This window comes from Sorex araneus, chromosome 2 (assembly GCF_027595985.1).
Source record: "Sorex araneus isolate mSorAra2 chromosome 2, mSorAra2.pri, whole genome shotgun sequence".
NCBI classification, from domain to species: Eukaryota; Metazoa; Chordata; class Mammalia; order Eulipotyphla; family Soricidae; genus Sorex; species Sorex araneus.
In genome coordinates this window covers 41,969,369-41,995,767 of record NC_073303.1, presented here as the reverse complement: position 1 = coordinate 41,995,767, position 26,399 = coordinate 41,969,369, and the positions used below count along the sequence as shown (strand labels likewise).

Below are 26,399 nucleotides of genomic sequence, written 5' to 3'. Positions count from 1 at the left end.
TTCAGAATCCTCCAGTAGACGTCTAGGGTTTAGCTAGAAGTCTTGGCTTGGATACAAACAGTGATGGAAAACACATGAGCAGTAACAAGTTTTAATCTCGCTCCTCAGTACTAACATGGACTAATCTGGAAGCAGCTTCTCCAGTGTCACCAAGGGTGCAGCCACGCCAGGCTCTGCTGAGTGCCTTTCCTCCAAATGTACCTTCTCAACTCTTCTTAAATACGACAGTGCCTGAGAACACTGACACTATAGACTAGTCAGCACCAGGTGGGGATTCTACGTTCCAGAGGATCTACTCTTCTCTAACAAGGTATGTGGTCCTTATCTTTGTTTTCCATGTAGAGTTATTTTTGTAGTTAATACAAAGGAATATTCATGTATTGATATAAGAGCTTCTAAAATATACAAAGCTTAAAGTTTATCTGCAGAATCTCATAAAAATCAGCACTTAATGCCAATTAACCTAAAAGTTTTATTTTTTAAATTTCCATGTAATTTTACTGCTAATGGAAACCTGTCAGTAAGCTTGACTATGAATTTTAATTTTCGTAACTCTAAAAAGAATCTGAATATCTTGTGATAAGATTCTTTTAGGAAAATGATTACTACTTTAGCTTAGTGATAGTAAAGTCTGGGGATATAAACACATGAAATTAGTAAATATTTCTTTCAAAATGTAAAAACTGTTATGTTTCCTAATGTATTTAAAAACATGTAGGCTATTTAAATACTGTTGTTGATACCTCTGAATATTTTTATTTTTCCTTGATAAAAGTCTTCCTCACTCTTATGGCATGGAATGGCACTGGGCAAATAAAATGAAAAGCCCTACAGGGCTTGCTGTGACTCAGTGGGAAAGTACACACCTTACATGCCTGAAACCTGATTTGATCCCTTGCACTGCAAAGAAAGGAAAATGGGAAAGAAAACAAGAAAACAAAAGGGAACCTGCAAAATTGCAAGGAGATACTTGTCAATCATAGTATATTTAGATTTGTTACCAATATGATGATCAAGACACTTTCACAAAGTCCAGTCAGAATTTAACACAAAGATTTCCTTGGAATTCTTCCAAAGGACATTGTGTTATTTTTAGATGAAATGAGTGAACAGTGTGTTAAAGAATATACTTACAAATTCCATTCCCTTGCAATTTCAGTAGAACACAACGTTATTTGTTGTAAATCAATTCAGGGGTGTGGCAATCAAAACAGTGGCCACATGGCAATAGGATTAGGTCACAAAGAGATCTGAGGGGTTCCCATCTCTGAGAAAATAGTGCATGGCTCGGCATGTGTGTGTGTGTGTGTGTGTGTGTGTGTGTGTGTGTGTGGTTAAAGAGGGAAAAAGAAACCACAATTCCACACATATGTAAGCAGACATGCTTCCAGTTTGTCAGAGATACTCAGAACCAGAAGTGGGCAGCAGGAAGGCAGGCAATGTCACCACCACTTCGGAGTCACAGCGCTGGACTGAGATGTGAGAGAAAGGAAACAACGTTACAAACACAAGCTTAAAGCACAGTAGAACAATGAAGAAACATTTTGTTTGGTTGTTTTCATTTCCAAGAGAGCAGCAAGGTTGCTAGGCTAAGTGAAAACTGACCAATGACAAAACTGTGACCAGGGAAAGTAGTCACCAATTTCTTTAATTAGAAGCTACATAGAAGTCTAAGGTAAATTATTTAAGGAGTGTGTCCTCTTTCAAACTATCACTTTCCAAGATCAGTTGCCTAAGTTTCCAAAGGCATGCTTGGACTTTCAAATGAGAGGTTTGCTTACAAGGCTGTGCCTCTTACACCTGAATTGTATCTCAATTTCTTCTGCAAGATACATGCTGTTATGACATTTAGGGAAACTGAACACATCTACGGGTACTTGTGAACGAATGGGATTATTTCAGCCATGGAGAAAGATTGCCAAGTGAACCTTTAAACATGGGATTTTAAAAGCACACTGATTTATTTTCTTAACAGTGTTCGAGAGGAAATACCATTTCACTGACACACTTTTTCCATTCTAAATCTGTGAAACATTTAAGTGGACAGAGCCTTCTGTAAAGCCAGGAAGACCCTTCTCAGCTATATTTCCAGCCCAGGGAACCTGGTTAAACCTCAGAGGTTCCAGCCTGGAAGTCACTGGGAGATGAGGCTCATCTGGAACAGGTTCTGCAGAGGGTGTGTCCTGCAGGAGAATGGAAGGGGTCAGCCTTGCGGTCACTGCTGTGAAAAAAATATGTATCGTGAGCAAAGCTCAAAGGCATGCATCTCTCTCCTGGCTCTAAAGTTCCATGATTTATTGGTATCAGCAGTAGCACTGAAATGATATTCCAAATATTATTCTTATTAAGAGAAACTTGAAACCCAAAGCCGAAGCTTTCCATGAGTAACAAACTGGCAAAACTGGGCCGAGAACAAGACAAATATTTTTTTCTTGCTCCTGAGAACAAGACAAGTATTTGTCACAGTTTTCCATCAACACAATCTAAATACAGACCTAACTAATCACAGAGAGCTCGAACCACATTAGCCAGCTCCACATTTAAGAACAAGACAACTAAAAGGCTCCTCAACATCTAGGAGATCTAATTTCCTCTAAATATTCTTTCTAGCTTTTGTTTGGTTGTTTGTTGTTTGAATATTTGGAGTCACAGCTTATTCCTGGCTCTGCGCTTCGGGATCAAGCCTGGTGGAGCTTGGGGGACCAAACAGGATGCCAGGGATCAAACTGGGTCAGCTGCTTGCAAGGCAAGACCATAACTCCTGTACAATCTCTCGTGTCCCTGTATTCTCTCTGCTGCAGGTGATCCATCATGAACATTCCCATCTTTTTCTCCAGGTGAAAAATGGCTTAGCTAGAAGAGGGTCTGGAGCTTATGCTCACAAATACTTTTCCAAGATTTCATTATCTCAGCTGAGGGACATAAGTGGTGGATTCCATGTGGAATCAAGGTCCTTATGGCCTCTCTTTTCAAGTACCCAGTCTAAGAAATGCAAAGGAGCACACTGACTTTATCTGATTCACAGCACATGGGCAGCTGGGAGGCACTTCTGGGGTCGGTATCAAGCCACTCAGGTCATGGACAGCAGAGCTGGCCGCCCCTTGCGGGACTGCTCGAAGAGACCTGACCCTAGAGTCTTCACATGCCGGCCCAGGATGTCCCAGGGTGACCTTCAGTCCCAGGAAAGAGTTTCAACTAGCTAACTTTTGCTTCCAAGGTGTCTGGCCTCCTTCACAAGGAACAGGCCAGTGGTGCTGGCCTACCAGGCAGCACCCGGAAGCCTCAATGCCAACCTTGTAAAGACAAGAGACACCCACTGTCTAGCCTCAGAGGCCGCTCTCCCTCACCAAGCAGGCGGGTCTCAAGGAACTCCCGAGGCAGGGCAGAGGAGCTTCCCCTCGGGGTAGGCAAAAGTTGGTAGCGCTAGGGGAGGGGAAAGGCCCTGAGCCTTCTTTCACCCTGTGGGCTGCCCTTCTGCCCGTCCCCAGGAGCCTTTCCCACACACACTGCCCCTCTACCACTCTCCCCTACTCATGCCTCTTCCCGGCCTCTCCAGGGTCATGAAGAGATGTGCAGGAGCCTGAGGTTTACAAAAGAAGCAGAAGTGGCTGCCAGGCACGGGAAAGCTGAGATGTGCCTTGGCTTCCCGAGTGGAATCTCTAACAAATTACTCTTGTTGAACTTTTTTGGTTTTGGCCACACCCAGCTGTGCTCAGAGCCTACTCTTGGTTCTATGGTCAGGGAGCACTTCTGGCAGGGCTCTGGAGCCCCTATGGGGTGCTGGGGATAGAACCCAGTCAACCATGTATAAAGCAAATGCTCTTCCCTCTGTACTAGCTCCTATGACCCCCAGATATATCCAGATGTGTGTGTGTGTGTGTATGTATGTATGTATGTATGTATGTAGCACTGTCGTTCCGTTGTTCATTGATTTGCCCAAGCGGGCACCAGTAACGTCTCCATTGTGAGACTTGTTACTGTTTCTGACACATCAAATACGCCACGGGTAGCCTGCTAGGCTCTGCCGTGTGTGTGTGCATGTGTATATATATATATACACACATATATATGTGTATATATATATTCTTTGGTTTTCTTAGGTTGATATTTCAGGTGTATTAAGTGTTGAATGTATTTTTTGGAGAGCCTATGCTTTATATAAAACTTTCAAAGTCACATTATGTAAAACCTCCAAGTTTTCACATGAAAATAGAGAAATTCAACAACCAGCCCATTCAAAATCTGCATTCATTAAAATATGCATCTCCCATGCAGCGAAGTACACACAGTAGGGTTCAGAATCATGAGTCCTAACAATTTCTCAGGTTAAGCATTGTTGTTTGAGTTTGGGGAGCGGAGAAGGGGAGCCAATGGGAAACTCATTGTACACAAGCCATTTAATGCTACCAAAGTGGTAAAAAAAAGCCAAAAGCATTTGGAGAACCAAAGCAAACATTTTGCTGGCAGTCTGATACTTAAAATATTTAAAACACAACAGTTATTAAAAATATGTTCCAGAGAAAGGGCAAAATATCCTCCGCCCATCACTGAATTATGCTACTTAATAAGTTTGGATATTCTACTTCAGTCTTATTTTCACATGCCTGTAGTCTTCTATAAATGTATTTATTTCTGCTGGTCTCAGACAGTAAATTGAAGGTTACAAAAAATCAGTCATTACTTACGCTGAAGAGCTTCACAGTCAGTGTTCTAGGGACCACACATCTGGAGCCCTTCCTTCCTTCCTTCCTTCCTTCCTTCCTTCCTTCCTTCCTTCCTTCCTTCCTTCCTTCCTTCCTTCCTTCCTTCCTTCCTTCCTTCCTTCCTTCCTCCCTCCCTCCCTCCCTCCCTCCCTTCTTTCTCTGTCTCTCTTTCTGCCGTGAGATACACTTACAAAGCTTTCATGTTTGAATTTCAGTCATACAATGATCGAACACCCATAACCAATGCACATTTTCTACCACTAATGTCTCCAGTATCCCCCCTCACCTCCCCCTAGCCTCTATGGCAGACAATTTCCCCCATACTCTCTCTCTACTTTGGGGCATGATGGTTTGCAATATAGATACTGAGAGGCTATCACGTTTGGTCCTTTAACTACTTTCAGCTAGAATGGAGATTTCTTTGAGCTGTCAAGACCACAGTATAAACAATTAGCTGTCTACCTGCACCTCAGTTCTAATTACAAACTTAGGTATTTGTTTTTAGTTCTTTTATTGTCTTCTTTTCTGTTTTTGGACTACCCCAGTGATCCTCAGGGGTTACTCTGGCTCTGAGCTCAGGAAATACTCCTGGCAATGCATAGGGACCATATGGGATGCTGGGGATTGAGCCTGGGTCAGCTGTGCTGTGTGCAAGACAAATGCTCTACCCACTGTACTACTTCTCTGGCCCTTGTTTTTATTTCCTACACTACTGCACCTGACATAATAGCTTTGACAACAATCCCCTCCCCTTATCTGAGTGGTGGTTCTGGTTTCTGAGCTGCAAAGTATGAAAGAGGAGGGCAGAGAGAATATTGTTCTTGAGAGAGCCAAGACTAGCTCCACTGTGCAGGTTCAGCATTCTAACACTCTGTTTGTTGTTTTTATTTGTTTGTGGTACTGGGAATTGAATCCAGGGTCTCATGCATGCAAGACAAGCACTTTGTCATTGAGCCACACCTGGCTTTCTGCATTTAACACTGTGCTGGGACACCGTGCACACTTGTTCCAAAGCCCACTGAAAAACTCCTACCACCTTGAACAAAGCCAAATGGCACGCGATTGAAGTTTTCCTGTCAAGGTCAGATAAGTTTAGGGAATAGTAGTTTTTGCCAGGAGATAGAGTTGCAATGGAAGGTGATATAAAGAATAAGTTAGTATCTGGGGCAAGCTTTGATTTAGCTAAGGACAGAGCTGAATTAGTTTGGGAATGGGAATTTTGGTGGTCAAGACAAAGTTAAGCACTAAAATTTTAAGAAGCCAGGAACCACACAGAAGTCTAAGGTCAAGAGATACAATGGAAAAAAGTTGGGCAGGGCATTAAGAAGCAGAAACAACAAGTCAGAGATGAAATTAAACAAAGCCCAGGTTTCCATAACCAGCTTCCCATGACAGGAGTCCAGGGTAACTGGAGTAGGGAATCCTAACCTGCCCGTTCCCCCCCCCCCCCCACCGGCCAGCCTGGAGATGCCACTGAGTCTTGAGTACCCAGCACAATCTCTGCTATACAGATTGAACCGTATAATCGCTCCCAATCCACCCTCAGATGGACAATGCCCCTTCGGGATACAAATGTATCCCGACAACAGCACGTAAGACAGATGAAGAGGAACAGTGACCAGGGATGCTGGCTAGGCCAGTTAATTCGGGATACAAAGAAGTGACTGCCAAGGACAGGTGTTCAGACTCACGAGTTCCTATGACCTTGATGAAGTCACTTAAGCTCTGCACCTTGAATTTCTCCCAGTTATGAGAGGGATACGCTGTAAACTCCCCAGGGCAGTGTGGATATGGGAGGCCGGGCTGGTCCTGATGTGGGATTCAGAAAAGGGCAACAGAAATGCAACACGTTTTTGCTATTCTGACATGTACCTCGTAATCTGTTCTTTGCTAGCATGGCTGAGTGTGGCTTATCGCCTAGACAGAGAGACAGAGTCATTCTGCCACCCAGTAGGCAAAAGTTCATGTTGCCACTGAAATTTCAAAAATTAAGGAATGCTAATTACAAGGTTAATTGCTAATAATCAGGTTAATAGCTGATGAGAATAGGAATGTTTAACTTTCCTCTGGTGATTAAAAGACATTTATGATTCCTATGTCCAAAGAAAAGCACATGTACAGATACCGTTAGTTGACATGGGTACTGCAAGCAGCTGGCATGAGTCAAGGTTTGTGACAAGTGAATTTAAGGCATCAGGTCTGTCTGAGGCTGACCCAATTTTAAATGCATCTGAAGTTCTTCTTGCCACAGGTGCTGGAGGGTACTTGAGCATGGCAGGTTAGCTGCAAGGTAGGGTTGCTAGTAAGGGACATCTGGGCAGCCTGCCACAAATAAAACCGACTTACCAAGGGACAATAGTACAAAGCCAAATGCTTGCCCCAAACAGAAGACTGGAAAAAGTCTCTTTTAAATGACTCATTGCCTTAAATTTTTTAAAACTTCAAAAATAAATATGTTTCACAGATGATGGTGAAGCAATAGTGATATGCAAAGAAACTTATGTGAGTACCAGAGGAGTAAATCTTGCTCAGAAAGGTCTAATGTGAACATTCTGATTTTGAGTGGACTTTTAAAGGATGCAATTGAAAACAAATCCCCCAAAAAGAATTCAAGGGAAAGATGAGTAACAAAGAATTGTCTGGACATCAGATGCTTTGGATCAGGTATTAGACAATGGAACAAATTAGGAAGAAAAATCCAAATGACACCGCGGAAAAAGTGACCATTTCTAAGAGTGAGGGTTAGGGAGGGTGGTGGGTGAAAAAAAAAAATGCTAAAGAAAGCTTCCAGATGTGCTAAGGGGACACTGTTTTACTATGAAAATGATAAATAAGCTCAGGTCTAACACTCTGATTCTCTGATTTTGGGCTTCTTTTTTTGGTTTTGGGGCCACACCTCGTGGTACTCAGAGGACTATATGGAGTTCTGTGAATTGAACCCAGGTCTGCTGCGTGTAAGGCAAGCACCCGCTGTACTATCAATCCAACCCCTCTGTTTTTGTTATTAAAATATTTACAAATTTCCTAACTATAACAGTACTTATTACTCAATATAAAAATGGCAGAAAAGACATGGGATTTATCAGTTCCCTCTACTATATAAAGCAGAATGTATTCGGTAGGTTACTGGAGGAAGGTTGGGAAAGTTTACTTTTCTGTACGAACTAATGGCAACATTTCCAGACCAAAAGACCAAAAACTACCAAAACATTACCAAAAATAGGAACTTGCACTTAGGGATAGCAGTGAAAACAAAACATATTTGTGCCAATTTTTTGTTTGCAATTTGAGTGTTAGGTATACTCAAATTTTTTGTTTTTTGAGGTGCTTTGTTTTGTTTTGTTTGGCTTTTTGGGTCACACCTAGCAATGCTCTGCACTCAGGAATTACTTCTGGCAGTGCTCGGGGGACCATACGGCATGATGGGGATTGAACCAGGTGGGCTGTGTGCCAGGCAAACGCTCTATCCACTGTACTATTGCTCCAGTCCCTGCTTTTTGTTCTTTTTTTTTTCTTTTTGGGTCACACCCGGCGATGCTCAGGGGTCAATATGGGGTGCTGGGATTCGAACCCGGGTCAGCCGCGTGCAAGGCAAACGCCCTACCCGCTGTGCTATCACTCCATCTCCAGTCCCTGTTTTTTTTGTTAATATTTACTTTTTATTTCAAAAAATTATTTCATATCTTTGGGCTGGAGCACTAGTCCAGTGAGGGTAAGGCATTTGTCTTTCATACAGCCCAGCAGGTTCAATCCCCAGCATCCCATATGGATCCCTGAGGATCAAACTGGAGACGGCAGAGTGCAAGAAAAGTGCCGAATCTCTGTACTCTCTCTCTGGCCACACTGAAAAGGTTGGGGGTTTATTTGGCGGGGGTGTGGGGCACAGATGGCTGGGCTCAGGGCTTGCTTCTGGTTCTGGACTCAGAGATCATTCCTGGTGTGCTTGGGGGACCAGATGGGATGCTGAAGATTAAACTCTGGTCAGATGCTTGGCAAGGCAAGTGCCTTACCTGCTGTACTACTCTCCAGCTCCTGAAAAAAGATATTTTTACCACTTCTGATGCAATGACACATACTGCAGAATCCAAAATCTTTTAATAAATTTACTCTTACCATAGTAATGGGCAAGACAGTCCCTTTTTGCTACTCTTGGCAGCTCTAAGAACCTACAGATGGGGAAATTGAGAAACTATCTGCTAGATAAGAACTTAATCCTCAGCATCCCCTTAGTCCTAGACTGGAGTCCTGGATACACGAGACGCCATGAAGGGATGTGTGCTGCTAGCGTGTTTGGCTTTGTGTTCTGCCAAACCCTTCTCTCACCCTTCCTACAAGACTCTGAAGGACATGATGCTGAAGGACATGGAAGATGCAGACGACAGCGATGACACTGACAACTCTCTCTTTCCGACAAAAGAGCCGGCCAACCCTTTCTTCCCGTTCGATCTGTTCCCCATGTGTCCGTTTGGATGTCAGTGCTACTCGAGAGTCGTGCACTGCTCTGACCTAGGTAAGAACAGAAACCCCCTTGCTTTCACTGTCAGTAGGACGGAACGGAAAGAACGGACAAAGGTAAGTACTCACCAAAATCTCCAAAGTTTCACTAATTTGAAAGGAGTTCTCTACTTAATTTTGGAAAGTTTAATAAAATCCCCAATATTTTCAAACTTTTTAAATCCAGAAAATTCTGAGAAAAATCATAGAAATTTTATCTGTAGGACATTTTCTACTCTTCCCAAATTTGTATCAAAGTGTTTTCACTTTAAGTTCCTTCAGAGAGAATGAATATTACTATGGTTTCCTAGTAGTGAACCAGCAAGTCTATCTACCTTCCTTCCTTAGCAAAATTTGAACTGAGGTCAATCTCCAGTGTATGTACTTCCTTAAAAATGTTTTTTAAAGTTGGACCTGCTGGAAAGGAAGCATTTGATAATTTGTTTTCCATTGGCCATATATGCACTGGTGAAGGGATGGGTGTTCGAGCATTATGTAAATGAGACTTAAGTCTGAAAGCTTTGTAACTTTCCACATGATGATTCAATTAAAAAAAAAAAAAGTAAATGTTTTTAAAGACCACCCACGGCCATTCTTTACTTTTAGCTTTCATTTAATTTTTCTCGTTTGGGGGTCACACCCAGCTGTGCTCAGGGCTTACTCCTAGCTCTTTGCTCAAAGATCACACTAGACAGTGACCAAGGGACCAAGGTGATCATACGTGGTGCCAGGGACTGAACCCAGGTAGGCTGCATGCAACGCAAATACTTTAGCCCGTATACTAGCTCTCCAGTTCCTAATTTTTACGCTGATAATAACACAGTCACAGCACTGGTAACAGTTTTGCCATATAAAGCCACTGCTCACCACCACCAAGTGCCCAGGACCCCCATCACAATCCACATCACTTCTGCTCCTCTCCTCCCACCCGCCCCAGCCCAACGCTCTTCCTTCAGTGTTTGGTAAATTCAGTTTTTGTAATCCAAGGCTAAGGGATGTTTGTTTCTTGTTTTGTTTTTTTTTTCTACAACAAAAACATGAGTGAGGCCAGCCAGCATTTGTCCTTCTCTCTCTGACTTACTCCACTCTACACAATCCTCTCCAATTCCATCCAAGTTGCAACAAACTGCAAAATTCTATCTCTTCTTACAGCTACATAGTTTTCTACCGTGTATATATGCAGCTTCTTGTTCTTTACACTTTTTTTTTTTTGGTCAGGGGGCCACACCTGGCTGTGCTCAGGACTTACTTCCTGGCTTTGCACTCAAGGATCATTCCTGACAGGCTCAGGGGAGATACAGGATGCTGGGAATCTCCTGGGTCAGCTGTGTGCATGCCAAGGGCCCTACACACTGTACCCCACCGTACTACCTCTCAAGGCCCTAAACCACAAATTCTTTATTCAGTCATGTGTCCTTGGACACTTGGATTGTTACCATATCCTGGCTGTTGTACTTAGCTTTGCAATGGAGAATGGTGTACCCAAATCTTCTTATTGTTTTGTGTTTGGGGACCAGAGGTCAAGAAGTGGAACTGCTGGGTCAGAGGAAACTTCAGTTCCTTCTTTTTTTTGTTGCGACATCTCTACATTTTTCCTAAGAGGTTGAAGCAGACAAAATTACCACTGCCGTGAGCAAGGGTCCCTTTTACCTTGCATCTCTACCAACACTGGCTGCTTCCTGTCTTTTTCATATTTGCCATTCTCACTGCCTTTGTCAAATTTGTTAAATTTAATAGTCCTTTCTTTTCCTTTCTCCCCACTTTGTGTTTTCGTTAAGTCCAAAGGCATCCAGTTAGTCCTGGCGCTTGTGTGCCAGGGTGCGTGCTTAGTTGTAGGGTCTGACACTCCCCCCACACTCCTTTTTAAAAATTGAATCACCGTGAGATACAGTTACAAACCTTTCATGATTGAGTTTCAGTCATAAAATGATCGAACCCCATCCCTCCAATAGTGTTCATTTTCCACCACCAAAGTCCCCAGCATCCCTCCCGCCACCCCCTCTTAACTGGGCGCTGTGGCGCTGTGAGTCGAGATGGCAGTGCTGCCCCTGATGGGCACCAGGAACGTGGCCAGTGGCGGGGGCCCAACTAGACGTCACATCCGCGAGGCAAGTGCTCTGTCACAGACCACACCCCCGGGGCACTGAGTATTTCATGTTTTAGGATAGACTGTAAATGGCACTGTTAATTTAGTTGATTTCTTAATTTATTTCTTTTTCGTTTATATGAAACAATGGTATCTAGTAAAAATTCTACAAAAATAAGGTGCCTGGCTGAGAATGATAAAATATTTGTTATATAGTTTATGACATACTTAATCTAATACTTTTTAAACAATATTTCTTTTTGTTTTTGAATGATTTGGGCTAAGAATGGTATAGATAAAAACAGCTAGACAAAATCATTTTCAAAAGTCTCTAAAGTATATAGATTTCTTGGAGTATCATTCCAAAAGATTCTTCAATTGCCAACATTTTCAAGGAGAGAAGGCATACTCAAACACCCTGCTCAGAGATATAAAACATGTAAGGGAATGAAAACTGACCAAAAGCAACAGAATCTAAGGACTGTTCTACAGAACGGAGCTTCCTAGAGAATGAGGCCCAGGTGAGGAAGGAGGTGGAGGGCACCGGGCCTTGAGGGGGCACAGAGCCAGGGGTGGACTCCCCCACAGAGGGAACATGAGCATTCATAAACCAAACGATTCAAGCCTAAAGGAAGTAGGTGTTAACATTTTTGACAATATACACAAAACAATCTTTTATTTATTTGGTCTTTGAGTCATACCCGGGAGTACTCAGGGGAGACTCCTGGCAAGGCTTAGGGGACCACACAGGGTGCCGGGAATTGGGACAAGTGCCTTACCGCCACACTACGGCTCTGGCCCCTAATCTTACTTTTAAATGCATGCATGCTTGTTTGTTCGTTCACGGTTTAATGTGTGGGGCTCCCTCAGGGAATCTGGTGGTGTAGTACTGCAACCTGCATGTGTCCCAGCCCTCTCAGCTGTCTCTCCAGGCCCTGATTCCAAAGCACAACTCTGACATATTGAAGTTTCACAGAGATGATCAAAACCCAAGGCTCCAATATAACACAGCAGCCTGAAACGTCACAAGAATGCTTATTGCTCAGCCCAAAGTGCACAGCAGAAGTGGAGGCGTGATGCCAGTGTCTCCTCCTCACACAGGCACACACGAGGTCACCTCCAGGCACGCCTCCTGCAGGGGCTGCCCCTAGCCAGACAACTTATAAAACGGAAGACATTGGGGGTGGGAGACAACTTATAAAACTGAAGACATGGGTTGAAGGAGTGCTAGAGCGATAGTATAGCAGGTGGGGTACCTGCCTCACACACGGTCGACCTGGATTCAATCCCTGGCACCCCACATCAGCCCCTGAGACCCACTAGGAGTGATTCCTGAGTAGAGCCAGGAGTCAGCCCCCAGCACAATCGGGTGTGGCCCTAAAACCAATAATAGTAATAGCAATAATAATGATGAAAATATGGGCTAAAAAGATAGGACAGTGGGCAGGGTACGTGCCTTGTACACGGCTGACCGGGTTCAATCCCCAGTACCTCGTATGGTTCCCTGAGCCCCTCCAGGAGTGAGTCTGAAGCACAGAGCAATATCAGGTGTGGTCCACAAAATGATTTTTTTTTAAAAGAAGAAATTACGGGGGCCAGAGTGATAGTGCAGCTGGTAGATCCTAGGTTGAATGTAGCCAACCTAGGCACCACATATGGTCCGCCGAGGACTGCCAAGAGAATCACTGTCACTGTCATCCCGTTGCTCATCAATTTGCTCGAGTGGGCACCAGCAACGTCTCCATTGTGAGGCTTGTTGCTACTGTGAGTATCATGGCAAAGCCTGGCCAGGAGAACAATTAGAAATTATCCTAAGAGCCAAAAGTAACCCCTGAACATCATCAGGTGTAGCCCCAAAACAAAAGCAAAGAAAAAAATTAATTATTTGATAAGGTCTTTTGGTCTTTCCACAGAACAGTTCATTAACTCTTATATATTACATCATGTTACTTATTTGATAACCATGGATTTTAACAAATGTATATTTCTTTTAGTTATATAATCTTCAGCATATAAATGCATATAACCTGTCTATTTCAGGCTTGCCCTCCATTCCGAAAAACATTCCACTGGACACTCGAATGATTGACCTTCAAAACAACAAAATTAAGGAAATCAAAGAAAATGATTTTAAAGGACTTACTTCACTTTATGTAAGCATACAGGCTCATACTTTCAAATATTTAAGTGAAACTATCACTGCTAAATGGGTTTTACATCTTCTGTGTGACGAATGACAATTTGCTTTTTGCCAGTGTTCTAGTTAAAGGAAAATTATAGATTTAATTGGTCATTGGTGTATTGAATTAACAGTCAGGTGAAAGTACATCTTAAAAACTGAAGTAGGGAACCAGAGAGCTGAAAGGGTGAGTCCAGGCTGTGCTCAGAGGAAGCATGGATTCGACCTTGGCACTCATGGTCCCCGGAGCACTGCCATAGAGTGACCCAAAGCACACACCCCCTAACACCATCAGGTGGGGAAGGTGTGGTATGAGCCACACACCTTGGCTGTGATGTTCCCACACATTTGGTTTGGAGTGTACCAGAGTGCTTCTGGGGCTGCACTTAGCATGTGGGGTGCTGCTAGTGATCAAACGCTCAGCTCCGCATCTCTGGGGCGGGTGGTCTCCTCCTGCGCCACCCCCAGGCCTGCTAAGCATTTCTCTTCTTCTCTGGGAGGTTTCCTGAGTAGTGCTCAAGGAGCCTGTGGGCACCAGGATACTCAACCCTGCTATGTGAGCCGGATGCTGTGATGCTTGGACCTGCAACGCTGGGGCCCACCAGCAGCACAGCTGGTAGTAATCATGGTAACCGGAAACCCCAGGCCATGCAGGTTACACCAGGCAGGACCTGGGTGACTATGCAGTCTGGGAAACTAAACTCAGGACCCCTGTGGGCCAGGAATGTGCTTGGGCCCAGCTCCCTGAAAAGAACTTTTAATAATATTTCTTAACTGTGAACATGATGATATTTCAAAACATCGGTTTAATGATGCCATCTTTTATGGATCTATCTTGAAAAAGCATCAGGTCTTATTTGCGTGATCTATGAATTCTCTATATATCATATTTTGGCTGCTTTTTAGTCCTGGTCATTTCCACAAAGGACATTAGGACATTTCCACAAAGGTCATTTCCACCGCATTAGAGAATGGAACACCACCACACACATGCATTCCCAGAGCACTCAGCCCATGATTACCGCCACATTCATCACGAAAAATTACTGGCCTCTTTCAAGGAAGACTATGTTTTTCTCATTTTCTGTCCTCACATATAACTACATTGTTTGCTAATGTTGAATTTGGGACTCTGACAGCCACTTTTGGAAATTCCATGGGAAAGCCAACACTGAAAGGACAGTTTACCTCTGACACTGCTACCCCAAGTGCTGCGGGAGCATCTGAGCACACCACAGAACTCTGACCCCGTTCTGCATTCCTTTTCCTTCCTTTGCACAACGCTAACAATGGCATGTCTTAACCAGGGGAAAAACAAACTGCACACACTTGCCGGATCCGGCCTCAGCTCACATTCTCTCTGGGCCCCTCCCTCTGGGGAAGTGCACGGGAAGAGCAGAGTGAAGGAAGGCAGAAAGCATCGGCTGAACTCTGGCCTTACAGAAGCAAGTCACTTCCTTCAGCATCGCCACTTCCTCATGGGAAAATTAAGGGAATGAATCTAGACCTCCTCCTTGAAGAAAAAGATCATTTTGTAAAGCGGGGAAAAAAATCCTATGGAAGACTGAGCCTTCTGCCCTCATTCTTGATAAACAAAAAAATTCTTTCTGCAAAATTTGACAGAGAGAGAGCAAGAGTAGAGAGCACGAAATTGAGAGAGAGAGAGAGAGAGAGAGAGAGAGAGAGAGAGAGAGAGAGAGAGAAAGTGAAGTTATATCATTTATATCTGTTTTTTCCCCTTGCACTGCAAAGGCTGCAGGATTTTTCTCAGTATGGGATTGGAAACCCCACATCCCTGTAAGCAGAGGCCACTGGTCTCCCCAGCAGCCAAGCACCCTAACTGTGGTTAGAGAGGGGTTGGAGGACACGGAGTTGGGCTGCCCTGAGCCACTCCCTGGCTAGGCTGTGTTTCCTCCAAACCCACACCCATCTCCCTGATGTACAGAATGCACCAGAAGGCTGAGACCGCTCTGGAGGAAATTACTAATACAGGCCATGATAAATCTGAGCAAACACAAGTGTAGGAGGTTTTAAAGGCAGATCGAGTCAGGCGTGGGAGGAATGGCGTGGGGCGCTGTGCCCCGACCTGCAGGCAGGTGTCCCGGGTAGCCCTGGTGTTCCAACGTGCATCAGCACAACCCCGGCTGCTCTGCGGCTTGAGCCCAGCAGCTCTGCTGTTCGAGACCCCCATGTCCCCAGCTAGACCAGGCTACCCCACGGCTATGTGTGATCACCCCAGAAAAGGGGGACCCCCCCAATAAACCCAGACATGTGATCTGCATGGCCAGGAAAGGCAACCTCTGTGTGAGTACCACAACAAAAACTTGTGCGTTTCAACTAAGAACGCCCGTCCCACTGCGCACAGGTGCACGCACTGCATCTCAAGGGCCGGAACCCCTGGCGAGCACGGCCAGTGGAGTGTGCAAACACAGCTGAAAAGCGCAGGCACCACCGCCACATGGACACACAACCGTGCGTCAGGGCAACAACAAAGATCTCAACAACAACTAGGAAAAGGAGAAAGGGAGGGGTACTTCGGGGAAAGTAGGGAAAGTCGTGTAAAAATCAAGTTACCGTGCACTAAACTTCATTGAACAGGAAGTGGAGAACTAAAAAGAGAGATGCCCTCAGTCGTTTCCATGATGGGAAACAGGAGGGAAAGCCTTAGCCACTTGAACAAGTGCCCATTTTCTTGAACACGTGTGTCTACATCACGAAAAGCACAAAATAAATCATTAAGGTTTCATACTGTTCCAACTCAGTAGCAAAAAAGAAAAAAAAAAGTCTTAAGCTTAGCCTGAGTGGAGGAAAATTCTTCTCGTGGTTAATCAAGTACATGATGACATAATTTACATGGACTCTCTGGGTGACTAAGCATTGCGGATGTCAATAAATCAAACCCACTTAATTATGTGTGTGATTTTTTTTTAATGTTTTATCCAGGCTGTGATTCTGAACAACAACAAGTTAACAAAGATTCACCCAAAGGCCTTTCTAACTACAAAGAAGCTTCGAAGGCTATATTTATCCCACAATCAACTAAGTGAAATACCACTTAATCTTCCCAAGTCCTTAGCCGAACTCAGAATTCATGATAATAAAGTTAAGAAAATACATAAAGATACATTTAAGGGAATGAATGCTTTACACGTTTTAGGTAAGTCTTTACAAATGAGTGAGACATTTGGAAGTTACAAGCAGTATGTGCATAAAGAGTGCTTATTTTTTTCCCCCTTATTTATAATTAAGCTTTAAATCTTAGAAGCATGTACTATGTAAAGAAAAAATACTACTTAAGGAAAGCTTGTATAGTATTACAGACAGTCACATTGACCCATCAGTTTTATCTGTTATTACCCCCCTCACATTTGGATGTTATTTGCTGCACCTTAAAAACCAAATCAGAGGTATGGTTATTCAAAAGCGTATCTTGTATTCAGATTTTCCTTGTTTGATGGAGTCTCCCTTTTCCATTCCATCCAGGAAATGTCATATTGAGTTGTCACCGCTCCCCCAGTGTCCTCTATGATTCTAGCATTTGCCATACTTGTCATGCTTCTGCTGACCAACAGTCTTGGGGAGAACTGGTCAGGTCCTGTGCAGGATGTCCCTAGTTTAAGCATATCTGGTGTTTTTCTCAGGACTGTACTGGGGTCTGAGTTATGGGAGGAAGACTGAGAAGGTAAAATGCCCTTTTCTATCACTTTCTATCACAGGCAAATGTAATCAACCTGACACCACAGCCTTATAACACCATGTCAATCCTCCCCGTCCCACTGGGGCTGCTCTGCCGGGGCCCCTCAGACAGAAGGGTGGCCTGCGGCGCTCCGGCCCCAACTCTGAAGCTGGGCCTGGGAGATAGCTCAAAGGGGAAGAGCGCACGCTCACGGGAGAGGTTCGGGTGTTGAGGACTGGAATTGGTCCCTGGAACTTCATGGATCAATTCCCTCTCCCCTCCCTCCCTCCATCCCCCACCACACACTTCACTCTGAACACTTAGCAGGGTTTCTGTTTTCTGGATGGCCCCTATATGGTAAAACTTCTAATTCTCATTAAAATGAAGAGTAGTATTTTATATATCAAACTACACATATTCTATACTATTTGAAATTACACCTACCTTTTCATTGTTTTAAAATTATTGAGGCAATAATTTTTTTGTTGCATACTTTATATTCTTCCTCATGTTTTTTATACCAATCACAGCAGATCATGCTGGGTCCTATAGTATCTTTCCAAAGTTCCCAGCCAAAATGTTCATTCACTTAGTTCACATAAGGGCCTGGAACTTAGCCAATAACTTTAGCCAATTATCTGAAAGCTGTTTCTATAACCAAATCATTTCTAATTGATTTATATCATTTTTAAAGTTCAGGTAACAAATATGTACCAGAAATCATGAAGGGTCTTTTGGTTTTATTTTTTAGTTAATAGAAGGATAACTTTAGTTCCTTGTGTAATATGCTTATAATGACGCCTTTATCAGACTCAACTTTGGAAAGTGATAGAAAATGATAGATTGAGTCACTGATACAAAGCAAAATAATGACCCTGTTCTATATTCCAGCTTACAAAGTACAAAGCTGTCTTTTCTTAACAGAAAAGGGAAGAGGCAGACTAGACATGTAATGCAGGGAAGAGTTTAAGTCATGAGACTGTACCCACCAGCATTTTCTTGGAATGTTTGGCTCTGCATAAAAAATTTCCTTCATATATGACATATGTATACTAATTTATTCTATTCCCACCTCCCACAGAAATGAGTGCAAATCCTCTTGAGAATAGTGGGATCGAACCAGGGGCATTTGAAGGCTTGACAGTGTTCCATATCAGAATAGCAGAAGCAAAGCTGACCTCAGTCCCTAAAGGTTTGTACTGAAGATAAAGGCTTGTTTTAAAAATGTCCTCTTTCAACGGCCATTAACATGTTTTTGTAAGCTGCATACGCTGAGGATTTGTTTTACCAATATACCTGGTCAGCATGGGGTGAGATTCAGTTATTTGGGTTTTCTTTCACCACCAGCAAAAAAAGTGTTTAGTGCTTTCTCTTGTCAGTCTGAAACTGAATCTCACCATCCTTCTCAGGGAGAACAAACATGAAAAAGCAGTGAAGCTTCTCTGTCCTTCTTCCCATACACTTTGCTCACCTACACTTGCCATCCTATGAAATGTTTACTAAAGGTGAAACTTCAGCAGGAAAGAAAGCGGAGTAGATGCGCACAGTCCTTCAGAGATCCTTCTGGAGCTGTGCGTTGGCGGCGGTGACTCTAAAGCCCCAGCTCTGCAGCTAGGGCTCCGCTGCAGCTGCTTGCAGAGGCCTGGGGGGTCATCTGGGCAGACCCTGGCTCTGGCGGCGCTGGGCAAGGCACCCTGCGCCCATCTCTCCAGAGGGCTGTTACGAAGATTACCAAGCCGACGCACAGGCCAGCTGGAGGACAGTGTCTGACACAGATTAAATGCCTTCTTGGGACATAACCATGACCAGAATGAGCGCCACGGTGTACCAGGTGACCTGTACTTGGCTTCTCCTGGCAAAACGCTTCTTAACTGTGCTCCTCATCAGCCTCCTTGGATGGAGACCTTGCTGGTCTCTATCCCTGGTTCCGGTCTGGAGACCAACAAGGCCAATGAGACAGTCCGGCCTTCCCTGGAGCCCCCGCTCAGTCTTGCCTCTTCCTGAGTAAGGAGGTGTCTCTTTGCGCCGGTGACTACCTGGATTAGAAATAACCCCTGAGGTCAATAACACGCTTTACTTCCCACCAGCTCTATCTTTAGGAATCCACCAGTAGAAGTAGGGAGCCTAACCATACATAACCCCCTTTCTCCTGCTCATCTGATTCACAAGATGAACAAAACAAGAAAATAACTGAAAAACAAGAAAATAACTGATCATTTAAAAGAAGACACAGTAAAGCTGCAATTATCAACCAAGTGGCAATCTTTCACTTACACGATGTAAAAACCATCTTATTTTGGCTTTCCTGGAGACACAGAACCGAAATAGAACTGAAAAGTTTATTCGCTTTCTCATTTTTAGAATAGCAACAATGCAAACTCTGTCTATTAAGTATGTAAAATTCTCTTCCTGCTGGAATCAGTACTCCAAAACAATTCATCGGTAAATACAAGTTATTTACAAAAGAATTCTATTTAATGTAAAAAATTTTTTAAAAAGATATCACAACATCTCATTCACACAGAAATAAGGGATTTGGGCAGTAGTCCCTGACCTCCTGCGGTGTCTGGCTCTGACCACCAGGCCACGAACATGGGGCAAGACACTACAGCAACATTATAAGAAAATCATCAGACCTCTCCACCAAGGGGGCTTCTCAAACAGATGCTGAAGCAAATCAGTAGAAAGGGAGAAAAAAGATGGAACACATCAAAGAAGAAAGAATTACATAATCCAGCTTTTGGGAAAGTTATATGACCCAGCACTTGGGAAACTATATTTGGATCCTGACGGGAGCAAATCTATTGTAAAGCAATGTAATTAGGGAGATTAATCACTGTCACTGTATCACTGTCTTCCCACTGCTCATCGATTTGCTTGAGCGGACACCAGTGACTTGTTACTGTTTTTGGCATACCAAATACGCCATGGGTAGCTTGCCAGGTTCTGCCATTCGGGTGGGATACTCTCGGTAGCGTGCTGGGCTCTCCGAGAGGGGGTGAAGGAACTGAACCCAGGTCAGCCACGTGTAAGGCAAATGCCCTACGCGCTGTGTTATCACTCCAGCCCAGGGAAATTAATAGATAACAAAAAAATCATTATTAATTTTTTTAGATGTGACACTGACATGGTAATTATTTTGAAAAAAGGTTATGAATTAGAGGCATCCAGTGAAGTTTTTACAATGAAATGACAATATGCATGAAATATGACTGCATATACTCCAGTTTAAAAAAGTGAATGAAAATAAACCAATAGATATAACATTCATTTCTAATCAATACAGTGATGGAAGAAGATAGGAAAAAATAAGGTAAATGCTGAAGCTGGGCAACAGCCTAGTAGCCTCTCACATTTCTTTGAATTTTTGTATGTTTGAAACTTTCCATAAGATGAAACTCCTTTTTTTTTTTTTTCAAAGCACAGATACCTAAAAAATTTCCAAGTCTGCAAGGTGAAACTTAAGGAATACATAAGTAATCAGTGGGGCTCAGTCTGACTTAACCTAATATATATTTCTTCTTCTTAGACCTACCATCGACTTTACTGGAACTTCATTTAGATTATAATAAAATATCAACTGTGGAACTTGAGGATTTTAAACGCTACAAAGATCTGCAAAGGTAAATGGCTCCAAATCTTAAGTACTCCATGTAATTTAGATACTAACCTAATATCTTCTGAGAAACTTCTGGGAGAGTGAAATGACCACGTCACCACTGGCAAGTGTGACTGTAAACCTAGAATGAAATCCCATTCTCTCTCTAGGAAATGGGTCACGGACACTGAGTGAAATAAGGAAAATATATACTTTAAAATGTTCCTTTTGCTGAACACAGGTTTGAGAATTTTCTGACAGTGAAAACAGGGCTGCTACATACTGAACCTGGTTAGCAAATAAAACCATACTAATAAATATGAGTCTCTATATTTAACTAGAGGTGGTGTTTGCAGCTCACTGTACCACATCACCTGCCAGAGAGGGTGAACTTTCTATCATTTTTTTTTAGGCTGGGCCTAGGAAACAACAGAATCACAGAAATTGAAAATGGAAGCTTTGCCAATATACCCCGTGTGAGAGAAATACATCTGGAAAACAATAAGCTGAAAAAAGTCCCTGCAGGTTTACAGGAGTTGAAATACCTCCAGGTAAATCATTCTCCGTGAGTTTTGTAGGCATTAGGACTTCAGTTTCCATTGCTCTTCATGGCGGCCACTGCAGAGTGCTGAAGGAGGGGGACTCGGGGTTGGGAGGAGGGAAGGGGGGTGACAAGCCAATGCTTGTGCTTGTGGTGCCCAGGTCTGACCCTAGAATGTGCTCTACCCCATGAGCTGTCTCCCTGACTCTTTTGTGTGTCTTTATAAAGCCTAGTCAGTATCTGAAGCAGAGACCAAGCAAGCAGTAGGGTCACTCACACATAACGGGCTCTCTAGGACACCAAGATGTCCTGTGCCAATCTGGGAGAGGGGCCAAATGGTCTCTACACTGATAATAGCTGCACAGCTTAAGTCCCTGTGCCTTCTAGTTTGGCCAATTGTTAAGGCCACTCTGGTATTTTTCACAATTGATGTGGTGCTAATGTATGCTTTTATTAAAATTCGGGCCAGAATGTCTATCTATGGCAAAGCGTCAGTATTCAGAGCAAGGATCATGGTCTCACACTGCTTCCTGATCATTAGAAATCTTTTCCTCCTAAAATATCAGCTGGACAAGCAACATATACCTTGGAGAATCTGAAAATTCATTAGATTCTTGGGAAAATAAATGAAGGCAGTATTTTCTGTCTAATTTCAAGAGGATCACAGATCTGATTCTCACTTTGGGAGCTCAAACTAACAGTCCCTACTTTAGGGATCAGGATCCTTACAGTGGGTAAGGTGCTTGCCTTGCATGCAGTGGACCCGGGTTTGATCCCTGACACTGCATATGGTGTCCCAAGTCCTGCCAGCAATGACCTCTAAATGCAGAGCCAGAAATAAAACACCGAGCATAGATGGGTGGGACCAAAAACAAACAAAATGCTCAATAACCTATGAGCTTGATGTTACAGTGGGTAGGGCACTTGCCTTGCACATGGCTGACCTGGGTTCAATTCCCAGAACCACATACGGTCCCTTCGAGTCCCTCTAAGAGTGATCCCTGAACACTGAGCCAGGAGTAAGGCCTGAAGCACAGCTGAGTATGTTCCTCTCTCACCGACCGCCTACACCCCCCACCACCACCAAAAAAAAGGAATCCTTACTTTGCTGGGTGGGTAGCTAACACGTGTGAGGCTTTGGGATGGCGGGGGGGGGGGGGTGGGGAGGAGAAGAAGGTAGGAAAAAAGGAAAGAAGGAAGGAAAAAAGGAAGGGAGGGAGGAAGGAAGGAAGGAAGGAAGGAAGGAAGGAAGGAAGGAAGGAAGGAAGGAAGGAAGGAAGGAAGGGAGGGAGGGAGGGAGGAAGGAAGGAAGGAAGGAAGGGAGGGAGGGAGGGAGGGAGGGAGGGAGGGAGGAAGGGAGGGAGGAAGGAAAGGAAAGGAAGGAAAGGAAGGAAAGGAAAGGAGGGAAGGGGAAAGAGAGAGAACAGGAGAAAAACTCCAGCTTTATTCCATTTCACTTGAATCATTCCCCACCTGCTCCCATATTTCTTTGATGTACAACATCTTCAGAAGTGAAAACATTGAGAACAAAACTGGGCCTTGCAGAAGCAAAGCAATACACGGGCACCCCCACCCAACATACAAAAGCAAAAAGCAAGCGATCAAAATTAAAACTTGACCTTAAGTCACTTGCTGCTTTCCAAGGTTTTGTTTTTAAAAAATAACCGTGCATAGGTGGGTGTGGTGGGGGAAGGGTCGGGCCACACCTGCTAGTGCCAGAGTCAGCTGCTCCCGCAGTGCTCAGGGCTTACTCCTGCCTGTGTTCAGGGACCACTCGTGGAGGACCCTATGGGATACAGGGATCGAACATGGTCAAGCAGCATAGAAGGCCAAAATTTTAATTCCTAGCACAATGTCTATGGCCCTCCAAGTTTTTATGTGGTTGGTTTTCAATAAAAAATACTTTTTTTAAATTAGGCATTGTGATTTACAAATGTGTCTATAATAGACAGCACAGAATGTTCTGGATCCCACCACCAGCGTCAACTTTCCTCCGTCATTGTTCCCAGGTTTCCACCTACCTGGAGACTTAACGAGCATCTTTAAGTTTAAATATTGTAGTCTGGGTCCCACACTTACAGCTTGATGGCTCTATGGTTTATTTATTGATCTTGTTTTTACTTTTGTTTCTGGGCTACACCTGTGTTCAGGGCTTACTCTTGGCTCTGCACTCAGGAACAACTCCTGGTGGTGCTCAGGGGGCCATGTGAGATGCTGGGGATTGAACCCCTGTCAGCTGCATGCAAGGCAAGCGCCCTCCCCACTGTACTATGGCCCTGGCCCCAGTGGCTCTGTGGTTTAGATATATGTCACCCTTCACCCATCCAATGTAGAGGCCCTTAGGCCCCTGACCTCTGCTCTCATCCTCTCCCAGACACCTCTTTAGATTATAGAAATGAAATGGCCAAGGTCCAAAAGAAACAGGAGATGGGTGTGTGCAGGGGAGGGGGCAGGTTATTTTTAAACTAGGCCTGTTTACTTCACTCCTGAGACAGAAACCATCAAAACAAATGTATCCTAGACAGGTATTCATTCTCAAGGCAGTGGTGTTTGCTCTGACTTTTTTCATAAGCTGCATGTGCTCTAGCCAACAAACATTTCTCTTGCCAGCAAATACAATCAGAGCCTGCACTTGAGCTGTCATTCATCTTCGGTCACATCACTTCAGAGCCCTGATCCAGACTTCTGGGTGCCCGTACAGCTCCCCAGAGAGTTTGCCAGACTTTAAACTACAGTGGAATTTTAACATCACAGAGATGAAGACAAGTCAGAGGGTACAAAATTCAGTAGATGCCACATATGCCACAAAATTCAGTAGATGCCACACCATCCATGCTGCACTGTTCCCTGCTCGCCTGAAGTCAGCTCAGGCTGATCCTCAGCTGCGGAAAACACAGGGACCACAGACGGCATTGGACACACAATCGCCAAGATTAATAGAGACAGAGGTAGTTTCACACCAAAATGCAATATTTTAGCAGTGCCTGGGTTTCTCATGACCAACTGATCAATCAGACCGAGACACAGTGGCAATCTCTAAAGGTAACGGCACGGCCAGAACCTGAACCTTGTTGCCAACAAAAACTAGGAGTTTTCTCCAAGAGCCGCCAGTTAAATTGCTTTTACTTCCCAGAAATTTCTGTCCTCACCGCCCCCAAAAAGGTTGGGGAGGGGGGCAAAGAAGGAATTTAAAGGGCTTTTAAAATGAAAGAGGATATGTCCAGGTACTATACTGAGTAGAAATTTCTTTCAAGAGCTCTAATAGTCTATTAAGCTGTATTTTCCCATTGGTGCAAATAAAGATCCAACCAGTGATGCTACATTACAGCTGTGTATGTAAAATGTGTGGGATCAGATAAAGAGGCGTTGGCATGAGGCCTGTGCCACTCTTCACACACGGGAAAGGCCGTCTGTGCTATGGAAGCCTGGTCATTAAGTAAGAAGTATATAACACACACTAGTGAGTCCAGACGTTATAAATGAAATCACTTCAAACCAGCGCAAACCTGGGACAAGAGGTGCTTGCCTGGAATGAGGCTGGCCCAGGATCGACCCCTGGCGCCCAATATAGTGCCCAGTACAGTGCCTGGGTAAGCACTGTGTAATACCAGGTGTGGCCCCCAAATAAAACAAAACAGGATAAAACAGGTAAACCATAAACAGAAGTTTTCTTTACATTTCCTGTACCTTTTTAACTCATCTTTTTCCCTTTTTTCTTTTACAACAGATAATTTTCCTCCATTCTAATTCGATTTCTAAAGTGGGAGTGAATGACTTCTGCCCAACAGTGCCAAAGCTGAAGAAATCCTTATACAGTGCCATAAGTTTATCTAACAACCTGATTAAGTACTGGGAAGTGCAACCCGCAACGTTCCGCTGTGTTTTGAGCAGGATGAGTGTTCAACTAGGGAACTTCAGAAAGTAACAAGCAGTAATAACCACTTAATATAAAAGTTAAAAATTATTACATTTGACATACTTGAATTATATCAATAATGGTGGTATTGTATACTTAAGCAAAAAACTATTCCCTACATGATAAGCCCGCTGACTTACTCTAAGACAAAAAAATTCAACAGAATTTTGCAAACATCTCAGTTTTTGGGATTAAAAGAAACAAGCATTTATTTCAGTTTCCTTTTACAAACAAGTGATTTTGAGTAAACCCCATGCTTGAGCATTCTTTCTCAGAAACCCAAAACTGAGACATTCAGCGTTTAACTTGATAACTGTTATCAAGTTCATTTTAAAAAGATCTATACTGTAAATGGGATGCTACACATAGTAAAATTTGTGTTGTTCCATTTGCTGTTAGAGACCCAAAATTGGCGATTACATGAAGAGAACATTAAACTATTTCTCTGCTTTAAACGGTCGCTCATATGGTACTGTAATATTTGTCATGATGATGAAGTACAGTTTGATAGCTAATTGACATCTCCATGTCCTTGAGCCTTACTGGCTTCATGTCGAAACTTCCTGTAATACAGTCTTCGGTAAATGCTCACTGCCAACTAGAAAGGTATTCATAGCAGAGGATGTTTTTGCTACATATAGCACATGTTATTTTTTAATTATTATCTGATGATAAAACCTCTGTAAGGTGTATAGTGTTTATATAAAATTTGTAACTCAGTGTTTCATTATTAGTTATTATAAGCTCTTAACAGACTTATCCAATCTACATAGAATTGTCTCCTCAAATATGCACAGAATGTAAGACTCTGAGAAGCACACCTCATCGAACTGGAGAGACAGAGCCTTAAAAAAGAAAATCCCACAGAAACTAGAAACTATACATATCTAACAGTTAATTACATTTTCTGTACTTTCTATTGGCATCCAACATATGTAAAACTAAAATATGAGGACAGTATTAAAATAGTGGTTTGAAATAAACTATTTGTGCTTTGGCCTAATTTTTCTCCTTCATTGAGGAACACACATTATTTTTCCAGAAAACCCTAATTTTTGTATAACAACTTTTTGAGGAGTTTGGGCCACCCCCTACTATGTAGGGGGCTGCTCCTGCACTTGGAGGTCACTCCCTAGGGCACTCAGGGAACTCTATAGTGCCAGGGGCCAGACCCAGGCCTCCTGCATGTATAAGGTGCTCAGTTCA

The 26,399-nt window shown here is 43.4% G+C and overlaps 2 protein-coding genes across 2 annotated transcripts in view; one reads left to right on the top strand and one right to left on the bottom strand.

Annotated features, from left to right (window-relative positions):
* CENPP (centromere protein P) overlaps positions 1-26,399 on the bottom strand; it is a 225,955-nt gene that overhangs the window by 109,984 nt on the left and 89,572 nt on the right. The window lies entirely within an intron of this gene.
* ASPN (asporin) lies at positions 97-26,166 on the top strand. The gene is made up of 8 exons (XM_004620110.2): positions 97-310; positions 8,934-9,213; positions 13,324-13,436; positions 16,406-16,619; positions 18,220-18,330; positions 20,668-20,761; positions 21,149-21,287; positions 25,005-26,166. The coding sequence occupies exons 2-8, from the start codon at positions 8,967-8,969 to the stop codon at positions 25,200-25,202; spliced, it is 1,116 nt and encodes a 371-aa protein (XP_004620167.1). The 5' UTR covers positions 97-310; positions 8,934-8,966; the 3' UTR covers positions 25,203-26,166.

Excerpts from the sequence above, each read along its gene's own strand:
- ASPN (XM_004620110.2), top strand. The coding sequence starts at position 8,967 with ATGAAGGGATGTGTGCTGCTAGCGTGTTTGGCTTTGTGTTCTGCCAAA. Across the intron at positions 13,437-16,405 it reads AAGGACTTACTTCACTTTAT|GCTGTGATTCTGAACAACAA; the intron begins GTAAGCATACAG and ends TGTTTTATCCAG. Across the intron at positions 21,288-25,004 it reads AGGAGTTGAAATACCTCCAG|ATAATTTTCCTCCATTCTAA; the intron begins GTAAATCATTCT and ends CTTTTACAACAG.